Source organism: Anopheles darlingi, chromosome 2 (genome assembly GCF_943734745.1).
Source record: "Anopheles darlingi chromosome 2, idAnoDarlMG_H_01, whole genome shotgun sequence".
NCBI lineage: Eukaryota > Metazoa > Arthropoda > Insecta > Diptera > Culicidae > Anopheles > Anopheles darlingi.
The window spans coordinates 23,108,064-23,128,635 of NC_064874.1; the positions used below are offsets into that span (position 1 = coordinate 23,108,064).

Genomic DNA, 20,572 nt, shown 5'->3' on the forward strand with positions numbered 1-20,572 from the left:
ATTGCCTCTCTATTCAAAGCACGATGCCCGCCGGCCTCGATGCTTACGGACGTGTTTAAGCGGAATTGAGCATTTGATTGACACTTGAAATGATCGCGATGTTGTTGTCGCGTCGCTCCGGTTTATTCGCAGTTAAAAGTCTTAAAGGTGTTTAATAGTGAGTGTACATTAAACCGGGGGTTTGTTGTGGGATTTAGCTCCACTGGCACGCCTCAAACTAACGCATAATCGTTCGTACGGTTGCATACATCCCTGAGAAACTCATCAGATGTCCATTGTGTCGCCAGGGAGAAGGAGTTATGTCAGTTATGGATTTGCGAACCGTGCAGCCAATGTTTGGTCGCAGCCTTCTCCGTTCGTTCGGGGTTTTCTCAACAAACATGCCTTTATTTATTATTAATTTGCATATTCATAAATATCATAAACCCGGCCTGGCGCCCGCCCCCGGGGGCCTGGGAGTGTTTCAAATTAATGCTGCAGGCCCCTGGAGATCCGGATGCAGCAGTAGTGTTCCGGATCCACGTGTGTGCACGTGTATGTGTTTGACCTATGCATTCGTGTGTTCGCTGTTCGAATAGACGTTACTTCCGTAGCCTACTATGGTGCGTTACGGCAGAATTATAGAAGGATGCAACCCCCTAAGGGGGCCCAGCAAGAGGTCTAACCACAGCAGAGGATCGACAGTTGCATCAGTAGGAATTAAACAATTCCCGAGATGCATTTGCCGCAGGCCACTTGTACTGGCGTCCTTTCGATGTTCAATGTTGCTCACGGTAATTTGTTGTACAAACTTATGATTCCTAAGGGGATGCCAAGAGACTTCAACTTCGATAACAGCACGCGCTAGCGAAGGAGAATTCGAATGTTCCTCTTCGTTTAGACGGATTAGATGGATTCCATTTAAAATGTTGTGGAATTTGAAAAAATAAAATAAAACAAATGGTCGACGTAACCTCGAGACCGTCACCGTGATGTTGGACAACATTGCGAACACACGCGACACGATCGGAGTCGCGGTCGTCTGTACAATGTTTCGCCAGCCCAACCGCATACGATGGACTCAGTGAACGCTCCTCGCGAGAATGCTCTTTGCTCTCGCCGGACGACAAACAAGCAAACAAACGAGCGAGTGAGGGGAAAAAGCTGTACCAATATGCATACTGGAAGCTTCTCATCATCCGTCATCGAGATGCATATGCAGATGCTTTGACCATATAGGCCGTGCTGCAAGTAAATCGTGTCCAGACCATCCAGCATCCTCATGAATCCCCGAGGATAGTGTGCAATATTTGTGTGTGTGTGTGTGTGTGTGTGAGCTGTCTCATGTCTACTGCACTCGCCGTTTTCAGTATCATGGCACACGGATGGTACTGATGGATTGATATCACTCTGAGAGAGGTAGGAAAAAAAATAGTGGGAAAAGCTCCTCGAGCCCCTCCCCCAAATCCTTTTCACATCATACGTCAATCTCAACGATCGCACCAAAACAACTACTAGCTGTTAGTAGCGTTGGATGGTAGCACTTTTGTTGATTTTTCATTTGTATTTTTGCTGCATTCCCTCTCTCTTTCTCTCTCTCTCCTGCAATGAAGGTGCAAAACGGGTTGTTGCACGTATCTCGTACCTACATAGTGCTCTACATATTGCAGGAATGGCTCGAGCATGGGGCATGAGCATGTTTGCGCAGCACGGCCAGCATAATGTGTTTCAAATAAACAAACGGGAACGGGAACACAAAACAGAAGACCGATGAAAGCAACATGTTTCCCCCGGTGGACCCGGGACACTACAAATGGGGAAAGGTGGTGGGTAGTTCTATTAGCGACAACAGTGTAGTGGCTCGTCAAAATGCGAATACTTTTTTCTCATCATCCAACAACAGAGCAGCCTGCGACGGTTTATCTGTTGTTGCTAGGATACGCAGCACGCAGCGGAGTGCATCATGATGCACGCCCTGCATGGAATGTCGTGTCAACCCGGGTCCCCAGTCCCGGTCCCAGCAGGCTGGGTGCTGAGTAAGCGAAAAAAGAAAAGGCAATCGCGCGCACCGGCTGCTGCCGGTTTAAATAAACCGAATGCATCCTTCTCGCGTGTGTGTGTGTGCTCCAAATGACAAAATGAAACCTTGCAGCAGCAGCAGCAGGAAGGTCTACACCAGATAAACTCTCTGGCGGGCGCGCGTGCAGCTGCATATCGAGTGCACAGGATGCAAGGTGGCCAACACGTTGCATAACTCCTGTCCTCTTGTAGCGCAGGTAGAGGACACGAGCACAGGCAAGCGATGGTATGCATCACAGCATCATCGTTCCCACACACACGGTGACATTATCATCGCGGTTCTGGTTCGAAATCATTAGAAACATTAAGAGGCAAACCTCTTTTCACCTCGCTAGAGATCGAGAGCACCTCGACCGCCAGACAAGTGGCCAGACAAGGTGACGCGACAGACACATGAGTGTGCGTGTGTGTGTATCTGTGGCATCTGGCCACAGAGGTGGAGGTGAAACGCAAATTAAATGGCAAATCTGCAACGGCACTGGGGAATGGGCTCGGAGATTCCACCATATCTACCGACGCATTCACACAATTAACGCTGGCCACTGGCGACGCCAGCAGCAACCGACCTTTGCCTTTCGACGTTTCGACGAATTCGGTTTCGCTAAATTAAATATATGTATCGGGGCGCATTCAGTGCACTCTCGAGAGCCCGACCATGACCGCAGCATGGCCCAGCGTGCTCCATAACGGGAGCGGTCGAGTCCTAGGACGACGTAACACGACGAGTCCAGGGTTGGGATAAATATTAAACAACACCAAGGGACCGACCACTGGGACTTGTGCTGTATATGTTTGGCATTCTAGAGCGTCCTTCGGATGCATCGTCCTTCCGTACGCAACTCCCTTTTCGTTTGGAGGGGAGGATGCACTACTCTGGTCTGTCTGAACTGATGTCCTGGCTGCATGCATGCTTCTGATGATGGTTTGCAGCGGTAGCAGTGCCGCTTGTTTAACTAGAATTGAGAATGATAGGTTCACCTATCACCTTGTCACTGTGTCGCGCTCCCTCTCTTGCTCTCTTCCTCTCTCTCTGTCACTCTGTCTTTGCTTGCAGTTCTGGTGTGGTCTGGTGAATAATGGCAGAAAACAACCGAAACAACCCTGCAGCATGCAGCGTGCCTTAAAGTGTGCTGTCCGGGCCCTTCATCATGGGAAACCCCATGCCCACGATACACGCACACGAACACACAACCACGAAGGCAACGCAGGAATGCATTCTTCTTCTAATTTACATTTATAATCTACTCTCGATGTTTGCACAAGCCGCCGGCGCCCACTAGGGACACAGACTGACGCATCATGCCGGGAGTGCGAGCGAGTCGGCGCCCCCACCCTCACCGCCATTATTCCGCTGCAATGCCACGCAATAAATAGCCCTGCCATGGGGGTGGTCGGTGGTTGCAGCAGGTTGCAGGCGATGCAGGAGCAAAATTTACAACTCGGTCAGTTTGGTTTTGTTAAATACAGTTTGTCGTCGTCGTTGTCGTCGTCGTACGCTGGACGATAACAGCGTGGGCCACCGTCAAAGCGCATGCCAGCGCATACGACGACATCATGGTGATGATGATGATGATGGTGGTGCGTTCGCACTGCTACTGCTGATGATGATGATCGTGATGATGGGGCCTCTGGACAGTGCGTAAAGGAGGAAAGGGGATGGTTTCATATTTCATTCGGTTCCGAGTGGTTCGAGCTTGTCACTGGAGTGGAAGTTCGGAGCGTAAGGGATACTTGATACCGCACAGCACAACGACGGGTTGCATCGTCATCATCATGAGCATCGTCAGGAGAGAAAGGACTTCGATTCGAGCAAAATTCTTCGCCCACGAGGATTACGGGCCGGGGGGGGGGACCTTATTTATGCTGAAACCGCAACACGGAGGCATAGAGTGCGGAGCATCATCGGAGCGACATTTCCTATTTGGTTTTGGTCCCGTCACTACATCAGGTGAATGCATCTCTCCGTGTGCATGTGTATGTGTGAGAGTGTCTAGTGGTTAATGCAAGAGATCTGTGCATGTCTGATGTCTGGCATTAGGCACACATACCTGCTGCTTTGAAGGGGTTAGGATGAATGAAAAATGAAGAATACTCCAGCACATCGCTGGAGCTACTCCAAAAATGATCAAACGATTGGACGTCAGTGCAATGCGTGCTAGTACGGTGCGTATGTGTGTGTGTAACTCGGGGTCCAGTTACGGCTGCTATGATTGCTACTTAATTTATTCCAACGACAACGACAACGACAACGTCAACATCGGAATGCATCTGCGTAATTGCGAGGACTCATAACAGGAAACTAATCAGGTTGGTCTTTTCAAAGGCACACGAGCCGCTCTCTCTATCTCTCGTACGCACTTCATTGCCACCCTATGGTACCCTTCACCACCACCATCATCATCATCATCATCGGTGCCAGTAAGCACGGTACAGCTTCTCTTCTCCGACAGATGGAGACGCCAGGTAACTCACGATAAGCACGTGGCACGCACGCCGCGGTCTGCAGCTGCATGTTGTTTGCTGCAACAAATGGTCCCGATAAATGGTGCTGGCACCATAAGCTGATGCCAGGAACGTTGATGAATGGGTTTTTGGGGCCGATGGTAGCGAACGGCACGTTTAGTCTGATGGCGTCAAATGATGATTTAACGTGTACGCGACGCGTGTAGCGTGTACTTTTCGTGGCACCAACCGGCGTCGCTACATGGCCCCATATTGTCCTTCGTCCTTCATCTGCTTCCCTTCCGTGTGCTGCACTTTATTCAATTCTAGATCGACTACTGACGTCCGCGTTACGCAAATAGTGGAAATGGAAGCAAATAAATAATAGAAGTCGGAGCGCCAACAAAGCTGCAACGCGACCTTTCACCCCATGTTCAACACTCGACCACTGAGCAGATAGAGAGCGATGGAGAGAGAGTGGGATGTGTCTAATGGTCAGTGGATTATGATGAAGTTATTGTTGAAATAATTACCTCACCATGTTGCATCCATCAGAGGTGAGACCAGCTTACAGTACCGCTCCGCCGGCATTCCCGCGTGATTATACTACATATGGGGGGGAGGGGGGGGGGGGGGTGGATGTAGCAACACCCGTACCGTTCCTATGAAAAGGTGTGCTTTTGTCTAGTCCAAAGTATGTGTTGAAACGATTAGCACATTGTTAAACAGAGCGTCGGAACCAACGTTCGCAGTTCGTTGTAATGATTTGAGGGTTTTAAGTTCCATACACGGTTCACACACACAGGCACACACACGCCGGGTTGAGCATTTGTATGCTAGTAGCAAGGACTTCTCTTCTGATTCGGTACCGGCGGCACTGGCATGCACGATCACTATCTCGTGGATCTCCGACAAAACCATTAGGTATTCGTCAAGTGTCGCGTGCTAAGGGCATATATTTCAATTGAAAAGAGAGAGACACACACACACACAATCATTTGGATTTGAGAGCTGACAGCTGACGGATGAAGGGACCCGGGCGAGACTATTGCCTGACGCAATCAATTACGACTTGAAAAGGATTTATCTTTGATCGGGCGGGGATTCGAGGATGGGATAAGGGGGATTTTTTTCTCTCCCTTTCAACGTGTGTGTGTGTGTGATTTCGGTGATGATTAGATCGGAGCATGGGAGCATATCCTTTCTTCTCGCCGTGCACAGTGGGATCATTTTTCATACCGGCAAACAATGCCCACGGAAGCGACGACGACGATGATGGTGATGATGGCTTGTAAGAGGGATTTTTTTTATCGTATTTCTCTCATTTATAATCCTTATTTTTCGTCTCCTTTTGCATTACAACCGAGAGAAACAGATGGGCGGAAGGTGGACTGCTTTCAATTGATGCTTTCAATTCCATTACAGCATTCACTGTCTAGGATTCGAATGATCGCTACTACTAATGATGTAGATGATGGATTGATGATGAGATAGTGGCACGATCACGCAAACAGGATAAAGGATAATCATATTCGATTCACATTGGCCACTAAATCGACAAAAAAAAGAAAAGAAACTAATCCATCTCTGTGCTGCTCCGATTTGGAATTCGAAATAAAAATCCTTTTAGCTGTCATTACTCCGATCGAAGTAACCTATGCCATCAGCCAAGCGTTTGAAGAGTGATTGGGAACATCTATTTCTCGGCATCTCCTTTGTCTTCCATTCGCTTCAATGGCTCTGCTGGAGTCTGGCGCATGATTTGCAGTATTTGTCGCCGCTGCTCCACTGGTAGTGAGTCCTCGTCACGATGAAGGATCAAAACGCCTCCATTTTCATCTCGGACACGCCACTACGCCATCACTAACAATGGCCGATGATGGTCACATGGTCGTGAATAATGTATTATGCTTAAGGGCCTCAATCGCCCACCTTCTCCGCTCGTTCGGAATGACGAAAACGATTGTTTGAACGATTATTCAACCGGACCAGGGCCGGACCTCCCCCGGTGCGTACGATGCATGCGATGCGTACATGCGTGCACATCCTAGAGCGAGCCGGGCCGGTTTGACGTTCTGGACGAATTTATATCTCTCAGTGGGACATTCCAAAACCGAACCAAAGAACGTTGTATTTTGGAGGCGGTAGAGGGCAACTCGCGTGGGTGACGATGGAGTTACCGTGCGTGCATGCGGCAAGCAAGACAGCCCGAGAGCTAAAGAAAGATGGAAAATTAGTTTATACTCAGGCACATACACACATGCAGTCGATGACGATGTTCTTGTGCGGCTGATGCATTGCATTATTCATGCCCAGACATGCAAACGAAACGCACGAGCAACGCTTGTTGGCTACATGCTACCCTGTTTCTTGTATGCGGATCCATCCATCTTGCTGCATCTGTGTGTAGTGTGTGTGTACAAGAGTTTTGAATTAACCAATTCATCCCATCCCGATGCTAATCAATATCGAGTTCATCATCATGCTTATGCAATATGCAATGAGAGAGGGAGGGCTTTTAAGATACTACCTCGAGGGGTTATTGAATCACAGCACTCAGTCTTCGTGCAAATAACGTAACCTCACTCACCAGTTGCAATGCCTACTGCACTCAGTGAATGGACGATCGCAATAATGTAATTAATATGCTGGGGAGTAACAATTGGGATTTAATTTTTTAATTTTTTTGGTTAATCAGGAAGTCGATGCATTCAAAAAAAAAAAAATGGCCACCACAATCGCATACCGTCCCTTGTCAGTTGGCGGGCACTCGTTAATAAATTATTATCCCACTTTTTGGTGTGGACCTCCACTCGCATACGTGCGCATCAGATTGTTTCGATATTTGTCGATTTATTATTATGATCCAGCCCTCGCCAGCTCCCCCCCGGGCCATCCAATTTTTGTCATTTTTCGGTCGGAAAATCTCGGTTGGAAATGCCTCACCCCTACCCTCACCCAGAGGTGGTTTACTGATAGCGGCGGGCATTTAAAACGCAATGAAATTTGAATGATGTACCCAAAGGGCGACGTCCACGCAGCACAACATAAAGCATGGAATCTGATAAATCCCAATATCGGGCATTCGCGTTATTGCTTGAGTACCGGTTGGGTATGGCGAGGGGCCTCACTGTGGGGGTGACAACAGAAGATTATTCGGCTCAGTTAAACCAGTAGCCCCGCCACCCCATCCCCGGGGGGTTGGATTTTGTAATTAATTGAAATTGAGGCACCGTTAACACCGGTCGAAATGGCGAAATGGCAATCAGAAGCGAAGCGGGGGATGAAATTATCATCACGGAAAATGAGGAAAAACCAAAAAAAGAACAAAAAAAAACGGAACGACATCGCATTGCGTTAACCGCATTCCGAGAGCCAAACATTGCACGGTTTGTTGCGCCGGGGGCCCATCGGTGTGGTCATCGAGGAAATTGTTTTCCACGTTCCTCTCGTACCCATGTTCTGCCCGAAATGGCATGAAACAACGTTGCAATTTTTCGGAGGTTTGAGGCGATGTTGCAGCGCATACCAGCAGGATATACCGAGGCTCACTTGTTCCTGACACCGCCTGAACGATAGCCAATGAGAGTGCTTCCGCGTCCGTTTTGTCCGTCGCCAATCAAACGCCATTAATGAGAGCAAAACAAAGCAAACAGGGGAGATGGGAGAAAAAAAACATTGTAGATTTATTTTTATTGCTCCGTTCATTATCTTTCAGCGCACGTTCGCACACAGGGGCTGTGAAGGAGAGACTGCTTCTGCGATTGACCGCGTGACGTGGAACTTCGTAAACTGCTTAAGTTTATGGAGCATGTTCCTACGCATTACGATACGCACGATATCAATGAAGGTCAATCACAATCTCCTTCTCAATCGATCCCTCAATTTTTCTTCTGCTCGACCATTCCAGTCTCTGTGGAATTCCACTTCAAAACCGAAATGCCTCACAGACGCAGACAGACAAGATGAATCTGCTCATCAGCATCAGCGCACCACCACCGGGGCAATGCTATTTTGCATTAAATTCCCCAAAGCGCTCGCTACGAATGGCGTGGTGATTATACTATGGCGCCGAGCTGCCATGTTTGCAGTTCATTATCGAAAACCCCAAACAGAGAGCGTGTGTGTGAGAGAGGGTGTTATGCACACTGATTGCGGTGTTATTTATCATTATTTTTCCACCCCAACACCACCCCAATCACCTTTGGGATGCATCAGGATTCGTGAATGTGCAGATAACAACAGCAACAAGCACTGTAGCAGCAGCATTGGCAGCGAAAAATACAAATATCCCTGGCTCAGCGCAACAATGTTCGCAATGGGCAACGTCAGTCGCATTAATGAGGAAAGCATGAGAAGGGTTTTTTTTGTTTTGGGGGAAATTCACCAATCCAATCCCTTTCCCAGCCGTGGTGCTCTCACATCCAAGTGGCCATTGGCTGTGATTGGGCATGTTGCAGGTTCAGGATCTACTCGTTGCGACGCGATGCAGCCACAATGGAACGGGCAGCATTCCCGGGGCCAAATTTTCATTAAAGCCACAAGCCGTGGCCACATATTTCTCGATTTTTTTTGCCGATTTTTCGATTCCTCACTGGCGCTAAAAGACGCCCAATGATCCGTTTCTCCGGCGTTTCTAAGCTACTTCAAGCTGTTGCTAGTGTTACTGGAGTGGCCAAAATGGAGTGTAATGAAGGGGGGAAACGTGGAACGAAAACCTCGGACTGGTTGCTGTTTGTTTGCACTCCATTCACGCACACCATTGCACCAACGAATGAAATGAAAATTATCCGGTACGAAAAGTTTCGCCCGGTCAGCGAGCACACACAGCAGTGTTTGCTTGTTTAACGTGCTTCTTTGGCCACAAGTTTCACTCCCGCAAACCCCTCGTTCCTCTCACATTCTAAGGTTGCTTCCCCATGGTTTCGATCTTTCATTATTGACCGAAGGAGCGGCCGCCGATGGCGCAAGCGAAATCAATAGCATTAATCGCCGGAAAAGCGGAATGTGAGGAAGAGAGAGGAAGAGAGAGAGAGAGAGAGGCCAGCGGTGGTGGCTCATCGCCAACGATGGCGGTGCAGTTTTTGCTCTGTACCAGGTCTATAGCCAGCCAGATCGGATCGGATCGGAAGTGGTCAGAGAGTTCACACCATTTATTAAAAACCATTTTAGCCCCGCGGACTGGCCAGCTTAGTCTGGGTGGTGCTGTTTGCTGGGTAAATGAAATGAAGAAAAACAACCTGAAACCCTCGCCGCACAAACACACACACAGCAACAAACACGTAGTTCTGTTTGTTCTTCGTTCGCTCGCTTCGTTCAATATTAGGTCTTCTCACTGCGATTCGATTTTCCACTTCCTTTTTCCAGCAGGTGAAGGTCCGCGAACCTTCGGCTCGAGGCAAAAGTTGATCGTTAGAATGAATGAATTATCGTTCGATGAAAGACGCAATCGGTTCTTCGCTCTTTCGCTGGGTGTGTTTAGTTGTGTACAAGGAGAACGCAATTGAAGTCGGGCAGAAGCTACACAATTCTGAGCCCCACAGGCGGTTGCTTTCAAATCACAAACCGATAAGAAGGGGAATTTATTGACCACTTTCAACGCCTTTTGCTTTGGGTTTTCGTTGCAGAAGGTAAGCGAGAAAACGAATTTGGTTCGATGGTTCGAGGACCTTTACAACTGACCGGGGGTTATAGAACAATAGAATGCAGTAAAACAATATTTATGTAATGTTCTATGCAGAGTAAAACGTTTTTTTTCAACTTTATCCGTTAGTTTTCGAGCTACCGTCGCTTTAAGCATCGTTATCGTGATATGTAATGGATACTTTCCCTTCTTTAAAGATAAAATGACACGTTTTTATGAGGCAAAATCATCATTTCTGACGAAAACTTCTATTTCAAACCCTTTTGGTGGACATCAAAATTTCGGGAAAAGCAATTTAATATTCGCCTCCCAAATTACATTCATTTTGACAGCATAAAACATGCAACCACGGGTGAAATATAATGCAATTTCATACCTGTAATCAGCCGAGAGCTCGATTTCATGACTACCCACGAAAAGGGTTTATGCAAGTGATTTAGAAGTGGACAAATATTAGAGAGCATAGCCCCCATCGCAAAACCACGCTGCCGAACGCGTCACGTGCATTCCGCGTGCTTGATGCTCATTATGCCCGGAAAAGCCATCCGAAATTTCAACCATTCCATCCCGCCCTCCGGATTTGGGTCGATAAAAGGGGAGGCGTATCGGTGATTTCCTGTTAACCACCTGTTTGGAAGCTCCCGTTTCCCCCGGGCAGCTAGCTGGCTGATTAGGTGTGGTCATTTAGAGTCGGCCTGCATAATACAAGCCCCCACCCGGCCTCGGGCGGAAGTAGTAGGCCCCGAGGCGAGGGCCAAACCTGAACCTGGACCCGGCTCCGGACCGATAATCGGCATCGGCAGCGATATATGCAAATCGTTCGCTTTATCAAACCAACATCGTTGAGGAGAGAGGGGGGTGAAGGGGCCACGGCCACGCAGGGGATCACTTTCCGGTCATGTTAACGAGAAGGGGCTTGGCAGCATGGCATTGTGTTATCACCGGCGTCAATTGACTCACCGCGAACCACCGCACCATCACACTCCTTTCCTCCCAGTGTCCGTTCGCTTTTGCTGCATGGGAATGTCTGCAAATCATCTCATTAAATCAAATGAAATGCTGCAACGTTAAACTGTCCCCCCTCACCCCTGTGTTCCTCTCGTTCCCGTCAAGTTATTCGGAATTTATTTAAATTCGTCAAACCACTCGAACGAGTTTCGGGGTTTTGGTGGAAATTGTGCGTCCGAATCGTGCTCCGAAAAGGAAGGGGACGGAAACAAGGGGTTCTAAACACTCCAAAACAAACGTTCGTTTTTCAGCTTCAACGAGGGGTCAGTTTCGGTGGCTCGATTTCTCGGGTTCATGTTCGGTTGAAACGATGAAAGGGGCTAGAGGTAAAAAACGTTCATTTGAAATTCCGTCACATGGCATCGAGTGAACGAGCGAGCGAACGAGCGAGTGCATTGTAACGGACCGGAACAAGGTACGAAACGGAAGCACTTTAATGGAAATTCGGGGTTTTCCACGCGTGGCGTGGCGCGGCGGCCATGAATGGCCACAGTGCTTTTAGCGTTACGTTTCATTTGTTTACGCGGATGTCATTCCATTCCGTTATTTGATGAAAAGATATCGTGGATCCATGCGTCATTTGTTTAATAGTTCTGCTGTAATTACAGTGAAATAGTACTTATCAATGCCTTAAATGAATGTGCATTGTTTTCTAAATACTTTTTTTCCTTTCGTTTGAGCTGATTCGTTGCGTGGAGAAAGAATTACTCAATTTTTGGAAATGGGGTTAGATTTTCAACATACAAACTGTTGATTTTGCTAATTTTTTCACACAAAACATATGTTTAGAACATATGTTTTACGTTCGCCTCCAACGAATGAGTTGCTTGTTACACAAAATGCCATCTTCAACTTCAATATCAACTCATTCACAGTTCTTATGTATAAAATCTAAAGCTCGAAAACTTCCAATCCAAAACTCGATTACGTCGAAACCAAAGCAGCGTTCTCCGTTAATCAAACGCTGTCAGCATCATGTCACACGAGTTGTCGTAATGCATGAAAAGCCAACCAGTAGCGAGTGAAAAGAGAGTTTTCCGCCGAATTTCCTCGAGTGCAGTTTGCGCGTCTCACTCGTGACGCGTGACGCGTGCAGCATTTTCGGGCCTACGCCACGGCCAGGGCCACGGAACGGAACAGTAACGAAACTCGAACGAAGACGAAGAAAGTTCCGGCGCCGGAAAAGTGTGTATGTAATGCCGCCTTTTCGGCGATGTGCGGCTATTTTTCGGAGGTTTTCCAATTTCTCAACTGTCAGCGCACGACGCGACGCGCTCGAAACTTTACGGTTGCGCTTTACAATTGGCGCGCGCTGTTTGTCGTCGTCCTTTTTGGAGGGGGGACCTTGATTGTGCCAGAAACTTGTGCACTACCACAACCAGCCCGTCATCTCTCCTTTTTTTGACTTTACAATCGAGCAAAACGGCAAAGGCCAACATGCCGGTGCGTCCCGGAAGGTGGCGAATTTGACGGCACTGCTGAACGATCTGAACGCCGATGACGCCGATGATGTCGAGGGCGACGACGACGACGACGACGACGACGACGAGATGAGGTTTTCGGTACGAAATTGGTGCGAAAAATTAAAGCCATTATATGGAAATATTTCAAAGGAAAACTTTTCCGGAAGAAGGAAGGAGTTTCGCTCCATCCCCCCCCCCTCCCAGAAACCGTCTTGAAAGCCTTCCCCCCCTTCAGGCGCCCGTTCGAGAAGTTCCGTTACATAAATCAATCTCACTAAGGGCGCTGCTCTCTCCATGCACGCTCGAGAGTTGATTTAAAATTTCCACATAAAATTTATATAAATCCTTCGCCTTCTCTCTGTCTCTCTTTCTCCTGCTCTCTGTGGAGTGTGTTGAGCCGTCGCGCCAATTTTTCGGCCACGCCGACACCAACGGAAAATGCCCCCTAAAGAAAAAGCTGACTTTCATCGATGCTGAAACATCTTTCATCAAACAACCGGGGCGCGCTTGAAGGAAAAACTTTTTCCTTCACGTTCGGTTCGTCGACGCGAAATGAAACCTCCGGCCGGTCCTGCCGGAGCGCCCATGTCGTATAAATTTAAATTTCCTTTCCTCTCACGCTCCAGGATCACCGGCACGGCGTGCGCTCAGCGTCGCGTTTCCTTCGCTTCGAGACTCATCCAGGATTTTGACGCGACGCCAGAGATTCAATCCCCAGATGGCCGTCGGCGGGCGCTGGAACGGTTTGTGCGCGGGTGCGAAAATGAATTTCAAGTATTCGTGGCGCGCCGGTGGTTCGGTGTTCCGCGTTACGCAATCGCCGCCGATAGCGGAACGCCGAGGGCGTTCGCAAATTTTGTGGAGCAAAAATTTAGGATTCGAAGAAAGAAAAAAAAGAAACAAAAAAAATCCACATCCAAGCAGCCTGCGCGCGAGGAAGTAAATTGAACTCATCCCTTTCGATTCCGGGGCGCTCGCTTGCTTGCTTGGATCGTATTGTGAGAAGGCACCAAGGGTGTGTGTGTGTGTGTGTGCGCGGTAATAGAATCTCCTAAATTATTCCTCTAATAATATATTCCAAACGATATTGCGCCATGCGCCGCGGCTAAACAAGAACAGCGGAAGGGGATGGGGGAATGAAAATGGATGGATCAGACTGCAGATGTGACGACGGATACCGCAGTATCGTCGTCGAATGCTGAAAATGAAATGCATAAAATTCAACTAACCGTTTTTCAATAACGCGCCCATCTACATTATCACGCCCATAATCGATGGTTGCTTTGGATCGCCGAACCGGAACCACCGTTTCGGGACGGACCATTTCATCTTCCCATACATCTTCCACCCGAAAAAGGACGGGAAAAAAAATCAATTTTTGATCCCACAGTTCGGAGAGTATCGTGAGATTCGAGCAGCTGATACTGGAAACGGCAAAAAATTGATTGTTTTAAATAGGATCGATAAAATTAGAATAACGACACATCCGGGGATGCATCCTCCGTGCACGCAGCAGGGTGATGCATTTGCAAATGCATTTCCGTACGGCTGCCGTGGACTGCAACTGGTGCATCCGCATCAGCATTCCCGGAAGGGGTGGCCTGGAACGTTTGGCCTGATTGAACGCTGGAAAAGTGTTTATTATTTGCTTTACGATAATCGTTGGCATTTGGTTGCACACCGGCTGCATTGGGATGCATTTCGTGCTGCTGCAACTGCTGCTGCTGCTGCACTGGCTGCCTGAAGCGTTGCGTGCACACGACCGCGGACACAACGGAATGATGCGTTCCGGTCCGGGCTAACTCCTCGGAACGGCCCCCAAAAAACCAGTATTTGGGGTACATGACAGCGGACATGCTAGTAACGGTTATTGTTATGTTGTTTGCCATTTCCATTCCAATATCGAAATCGTTTGTGTGTGTGGCAGAGGATGCACCGCGATGCATTTAGACGCAACGGAACCATCGAGACCAAAGGCGAGAGATGGTTGCATTCGTCATGGTTTCATCGAAGGGAAGGAAGAGGGTCAAGTGCATCAATCTGTTGCATCACCGAAAGTCCTACCAAGGGCGACCTCGCAATGCAATTCTCGGATGCAATTCTCTGATGGTTAGTAGCAGAACAACACTGCAACAGCTCGGAAAGAGGCGATGGACCGTGTTTTATTGATTGTTATGTGTTTCCGTTTAATTCAATATCTTTCTCAGTTTAATTCAATATCATTTTGTTGAATATTATAATGTTAGATTCGAATATTCGAGAACAACTTAACATGATCCGATGCCAAAGGCAGAAAAGGTTAATATTAAGAAGTAATATGCACTCGAGTAAAAAAAAAACTTTTCAACCAATGAAATGGAATAAATGTTGGCATACGACGGCAAAAGTGGTCTTGGTGAAGTGAAATCTCATCAAACGTTTGTTGATTTCCCGCTCCAACATCCCCCAAACCATTTAGCAAAACTCCGAGTCAACGGGCTGTGGTTTTAGCTACCAGGAAAGGACGGACCATGCACCTCTACCATCACCACCATTACCACCAGCAGCACAACTAATCACACATTTCGCTCCCTAATCCTTCCATTTACAAAACCCAAAGCCATGCCATTACCCATTTGACAGGCGAAACGATAAGTTAGGATGCAATCTCCACCTAATCTCCACTGAAAACGACCAAAGCCCGAGCGTTGGACCTTTTGGGGGGCGGAGTGCGCTACAATGTACACGGCGACGACCGTGGACCGTAAGATGTGACCGGTGGCCGCCACCAGCCACATGTCGACGGTTTTCAGACCAAAGCACCGACCGCATCAATCGCATTTTAATTAATACACCCTGCAACAACAACAACGACCCTGCCGGCGACGACGACAACCATTCGGGGTGCACTTTTGCACACAAGCACAGGATGTTACGTCCGGTCCACCGCGCGTTGGAGCGGACCGTGGCTGCGTCAATACCCGTTTTCAGCATCCTAATGCATTTCGAGCTTCGATGACATTTTTAGAACCACCATCATTGAGGTCTCGATGGTCAAACAAAAAGCCGGGCGGCCTTTATTGTGGCCCGGCCTCTGCTCGGTGTGGGTACGGTGTGTCAATAACACGATCGAGCGAACGTGTGAAGTGTGAAAAATTCCGTTCGGGATCGACTTCTCAAATTGCAGCAGTGCAGCACCATTGTTTGCACCACCATCGACCGTGAAGTGTCTGATGAGATGACCTCTCCAAGAAGCGGAGCGGTGATTGAGAAGATTACGGTAGCACCCGCGACGAGTTTTCTGTGAGGTCCAATCCGGTTCCGAAAGTGGCTGAGTCACTCGCGACGTGACGCGACGATGGAGGGATGGGCGGCGAGAGATGTAATAATTAAACCGTGAATTGCCTGGAAGAACGGAACGAACACATCCAAGTAACCCACTCACGGGCGGACCAAACTCAAACGTCAGTCCGAAAGCAGTTCGGAAAACAAGTTGCCCTTGACTTAGTGAACGGTTGATGCATTCGCAAGATATATTTGAAATGATGGTTCAGATCATCGCAGTTGGCTGTTATGGTTGCGCAGAAGGGACGATAATCTTCTATGACGTCATCGTGTATTGACTATTAATTTCGATTCGCAAGAAAGAGGCACTAGACCACAGAATTACAGCCCCATCGGGCAGGACAGGAAGTCTGATGTGATTCCGTGGTCACACTATAGCTGCTGCAACCACCGGGAACCACTTTCCCGAGATACATGATTTACTCGTAAAACTTCGGACCGACAATAATGTGTTTCCATAAAGTGCCACTACAAGAAGAAGAGAGTGGTTGTGTCGATGATGCTCCGCTAGAAAGCGGCTAAAAAGTTTATCTCGTCCACTCCCTGTATTCCACCTGTGAATGAAACGCCACCGAGACCTTGGGGCTACGAAGTGCAGCACAAAAAACGCTTCTGCAACACCCACTGGGAACGGCAACGCGGTACTGTGTATGTGTCTAGTGTGGTCACGGCATACAAGACGACGACCGGTTCGATTGGATTCTCTGCTGAGCCACACCAGCTGGGGCTGAGTGGTCCCAGGAGTGGATAGTGTCCAGGGCGAATGCTCAAAAACCGTATAATCGTACGTAAGCGTCGCCGCATTCGGTTTAGGTTGGTTGTGGTTTTTCATCGAGCGCCTTGCGGTTAGCTCTTCATCATACGAACAAACGGACTACGACTACGTTCGACGAAGGTCTCTGTGTGTGTGTGCCCTGCGATTCCCTTTTCCTGGCACGCTCTCTATTCCCACAGGGAAGGTGACATCGAGAGTGTCCATTTCGTCCATGGTTCTTTCGAGCTCGTTCGTCCGCCGAGCATAGCTCGCTGGACCTGATAGTTGACCGGAGGCGCTGCTTGCTTTGCGTCCTAGGAAGAACAATTTTTGATTAAAATATGTGGTTTTCTGCACGCCTGCAGAGAGGAAGTGTTGTGGCTGTGCTCGTGAGCCCCAGCACCACCGTACGAATCATTCAATTTCGAATGCTCACAAATGAAATAATCGATTGCTCTCACGAGGCACCACGCATCATGGCATGGAATGCAAAAAGCACATACATGCTGCTAGCACAGCGGCTCTAGAGCAGCAGGCTCTAGGTAGCATCGTGTAGTAGCCTTGTCGAATGTAAGCACGATGAATGGTCCTTTTTGCTGTTTTCGAGCTCTCGTTAATGCAATCCTGGGAGTACACCCCAAAGACCGGGGTTCAGAACGATCATCAATATTCATTCCAAGAGGAGAGTGAGCACCCCCCCCCCCACCCCACCTCCCCTCGTTCGCCAGAGTGCGTTCTTCGCGAGGCGATTATTTGTCTTTTTTTGCATTCGGGCGGTCTAGCGAAACAGCAGAAGAAGCAGAAAAAAGAAAGAAAGAAGAGGATCTCCGGGGCTGACAACTGTTTCCCCTTCGGTTCTCCCGCCCTCTCCAGGGTTAAAGTGGATTTGGGTCGTCGCCGCGTGGTGGGGTGGATTTCCGGGAGCTAGCGCACTCCAGAGTGCCATTCCAGAGCGAGTCTGCAAGAGTTTGATTTATGAACTCACCGAAAACGCGCAACGCGCGCAATGTATCGAACGAGGGCGAGACACCACTACTAGCACCAACTTGCTGTACACTTGACTCGTGCGTGTGTGTGTGCGTGTGTGTATGAAAGGACGTCCCACACAACCTTTTAGCAGGAGCGATGTCCGGGATGTCCGGAAGGGCAAAGTGGAAAGAAAAAGGCGCCAAATCATCAGCTCCTAAGGCCTTTCTTCTTCTCAAGGAGTCTGGTACTGCTGCTATACATGCGGAGATTAATGGACACACACACACACACACACGCGTGTCGAGGGCGAGAGACTGGAACGTCGGAGTCGTACTCTAATCGCCTTAATCGAACCTGCCTATTCATCTCCCACGGGGGCGGGGGCAAGGGTCGCGGACGAGGGCGTGTAGGCGCGCGTTTTTTCATCCAGCCATTCTTCCAGGAAGTGGGAGGGTGAACATTTTTGACAAATTTCTTCCCCCCCCGGAGGGGTTTGGATGCTCCAGACCCGGCGGGGTGGGACGTTTTTTGGACGAGGATCTGATGACCCAACAACGTCGACGAGGAGGAGGAGGAGTGGAACGTGTTTTATTACTTTTAATTTGAATGTGGCGCTGGGCAGCTGAAAGGTTGCTAATCGTGTAGATAAGAGCACTAGGCACTCAAGCTGCTGCCATTGCTGCTGCTTCGTTTTGGTCGAGCTTCAAAACGCTATCCATTTGTGACGTTTTTGACCTATGTAGAGCTAAAAACCCAGTTGATGGGATTATCCTGGAGTTCGACAGGAGCAGCATTGGCCTGGGTTCAGCTCACAAGGTTGTATTGTAGCGCGCATAAACCCTCCTCAAAATCATCGAACACTAGATGGCCGCGTGGTGCGTTTAGCGCGACGAGTTGGGGATTTCAAAACCAACTTTTTTTTTTTTAATTTTTTCATCATTTTCCATCGTTCGATCATTTTCCCTCGAGTTGCGTGTCTCTGTGTGCTAGTGATGGTATCCGTACGAACCGAAAAAATATTATTCTTCCAGCGTCGATTGGTGGTATATGGAGAAAAAAATGCAAATTTATGCTAACATTTATGCTTTACTGCATCGAAAAATGTTTCCAGTTTGCTTTGCAAGTGGGATAGCATTATGAACGCCTATTTTTCTTGTTTTGTGTGAAACGCTGCTAAAACGAAATTGAATCACAGATTTATCGGCAGCAACACGGGCATGGGCACACGGGTACTCCAGCTACTCCGGGAGGCACGATGGCCGCGAAAGGTCATCGAAACCAGACGATGATAAATGGTACCGGAGTGAGTCACACCCTCTACAGCTGCATAGCGCCGATGCCCTTTCTTACGCTCACGTGGTAGTTGGAGTTGCAACTCCTACCCTTTTTTTGTATGTACAGACCACCGCCGCAGCCTGTAGTTGGGGGTGCAATCGATGCCGATGAGCAGAAAGCAACCATTTAGTCCTCCTTCCTCCACAGGGTAAGCGGAACGGCCTGGGCAAAGGACCCACGCACGCAACCCAACCCAACGATGAACCGTGGGTCGTGGGGACCATTTGCACCCCGTTGCCGTTGTTGTTGTCTGAGATCTAGCGGCTTGGCGTGAAAGTTAGCACCTGGCACCGTGGCCTTAAGCGATGCAATTATTCAAATTCTACTTCTCTCTTCCTCTCTCTGTGCTGCTTGGGTCCTCCTCCACGCGACCGGAAATAGTTTTGTCGATAAAATGCGACTCTCAACATGGCGGCGGAACGAGTCCATGTCATCGGTTGCGGCCATGACGGGCAATGCAATTGCAATTGCAAAACCCCGGGATTCTGGTTATGATTGGAATCTTGAGGGGGAACCCCGTCCGAAAGCGACGAAATTTGCAAAAGTCATTAATGATGGCCGCTGCGATGGCGATCGCGTAGTGGGAAAATGGTAAATCGATTTTTAGGTTAGGTTGTGGCTCAACACATCAAACGCAATGAAACTAATAACAACAACAACAACGTGGCACCGTTCTCGGGCTTACCTTCGCCATTGGTTGCGGTTTGCAGTTCGAATGCACTCCGACCGCTGGTGGCCGCTAGCGTTGGCCATATGCTGCGATGCTGATGGTGATGTTGATGTTGCTGATGCAGCGGTAAATGGTGCGGATGCGGTGGTGGCGGTAGTGGTGGTGGTGGAAGCCCCGGAAACGGATAGTGACCGAGGTGGTGCTGCTGCTGTTGCTGTTGCTGATGGTGGATATGGTGGAGGTGATGGTGTTGCTGCGATGTCTGCTGGGCGGTCGGGGCGGTAGCAGATATTGACGACGACGACGATGATGATGACGACGACGTTGATGAACCAACACCGGGGCCCATTAAACGACCATTAGCAGTAGAGCCCAACATGCCTCTGCAAGGCACACTGCAACAGAGCGGAAAGAGAAGAGAAGAACGAAACATTGAAGAATGAAAAATCATTTCAAAGACTGCTAAGCAAGGGGTCTGTGGTTGTGAGCAGCGAAGCCAGTGTTCGCCAAACCAAGCTAGAAGCTAGCCCAGGTCGAGAAAAGGTCGTTAAATTATGAACTAAACAAAAGGTTACGGAAGGCATAGGATTATCAGAACGCAGAAGGGGTTGGGCCGTTGTTGTCTGCACTCTGCGCAGACCGGAAGTGCGTGATAAGGCATCATTTTCCCATTCAGGCACGAAATGATGGTTTATCGTTGCGCTTGCTCTTCCCGAAGATCATTGCTGTGCTACTTTCTGCGCCTTATTCTAGGTCTGGTTAATTGGATTAAAATGAAAAGAAAATCTATTAAAGCTTCTCCCTCTCGAAACCTCGAAAGGAAACCATTTACCGTTTTACTAAAACATGCAAAATTTGATAAGAAACGCGATGGTGCCGGGGCCACTTGTCGTCTGAAGGAGAAT

At 48.7% G+C, this 20,572-nt stretch overlaps 2 protein-coding genes across 8 annotated transcripts in view; one reads left to right on the forward strand and one right to left on the reverse strand.

Annotated features, from left to right (window-relative positions):
* Nucleotides 1–20,572, forward strand: part of LOC125950219 (uncharacterized) — a 486,985-nt gene that overhangs the window by 166,110 nt on the left and 300,303 nt on the right. The window lies entirely within an intron of this gene.
* The window catches only part of LOC125950165 (protein winged eye), a 111,428-nt gene that overhangs the window by 41,746 nt on the left and 49,110 nt on the right, over nt 1–20,572 (reverse strand). For all 7 annotated transcript variants that reach the window (XM_049677863.1, XM_049677869.1, XM_049677866.1 and 4 more), the window contains one exon: nt 19,683–20,062. In XM_049677863.1, coding sequence (XP_049533820.1) covers nt 19,683–20,046 — 364 coding nt within the window. In that variant the 5' untranslated portion in view covers nt 20,047–20,062. The remainder of the gene's footprint in view (nt 1–19,682; nt 20,063–20,572) is intronic.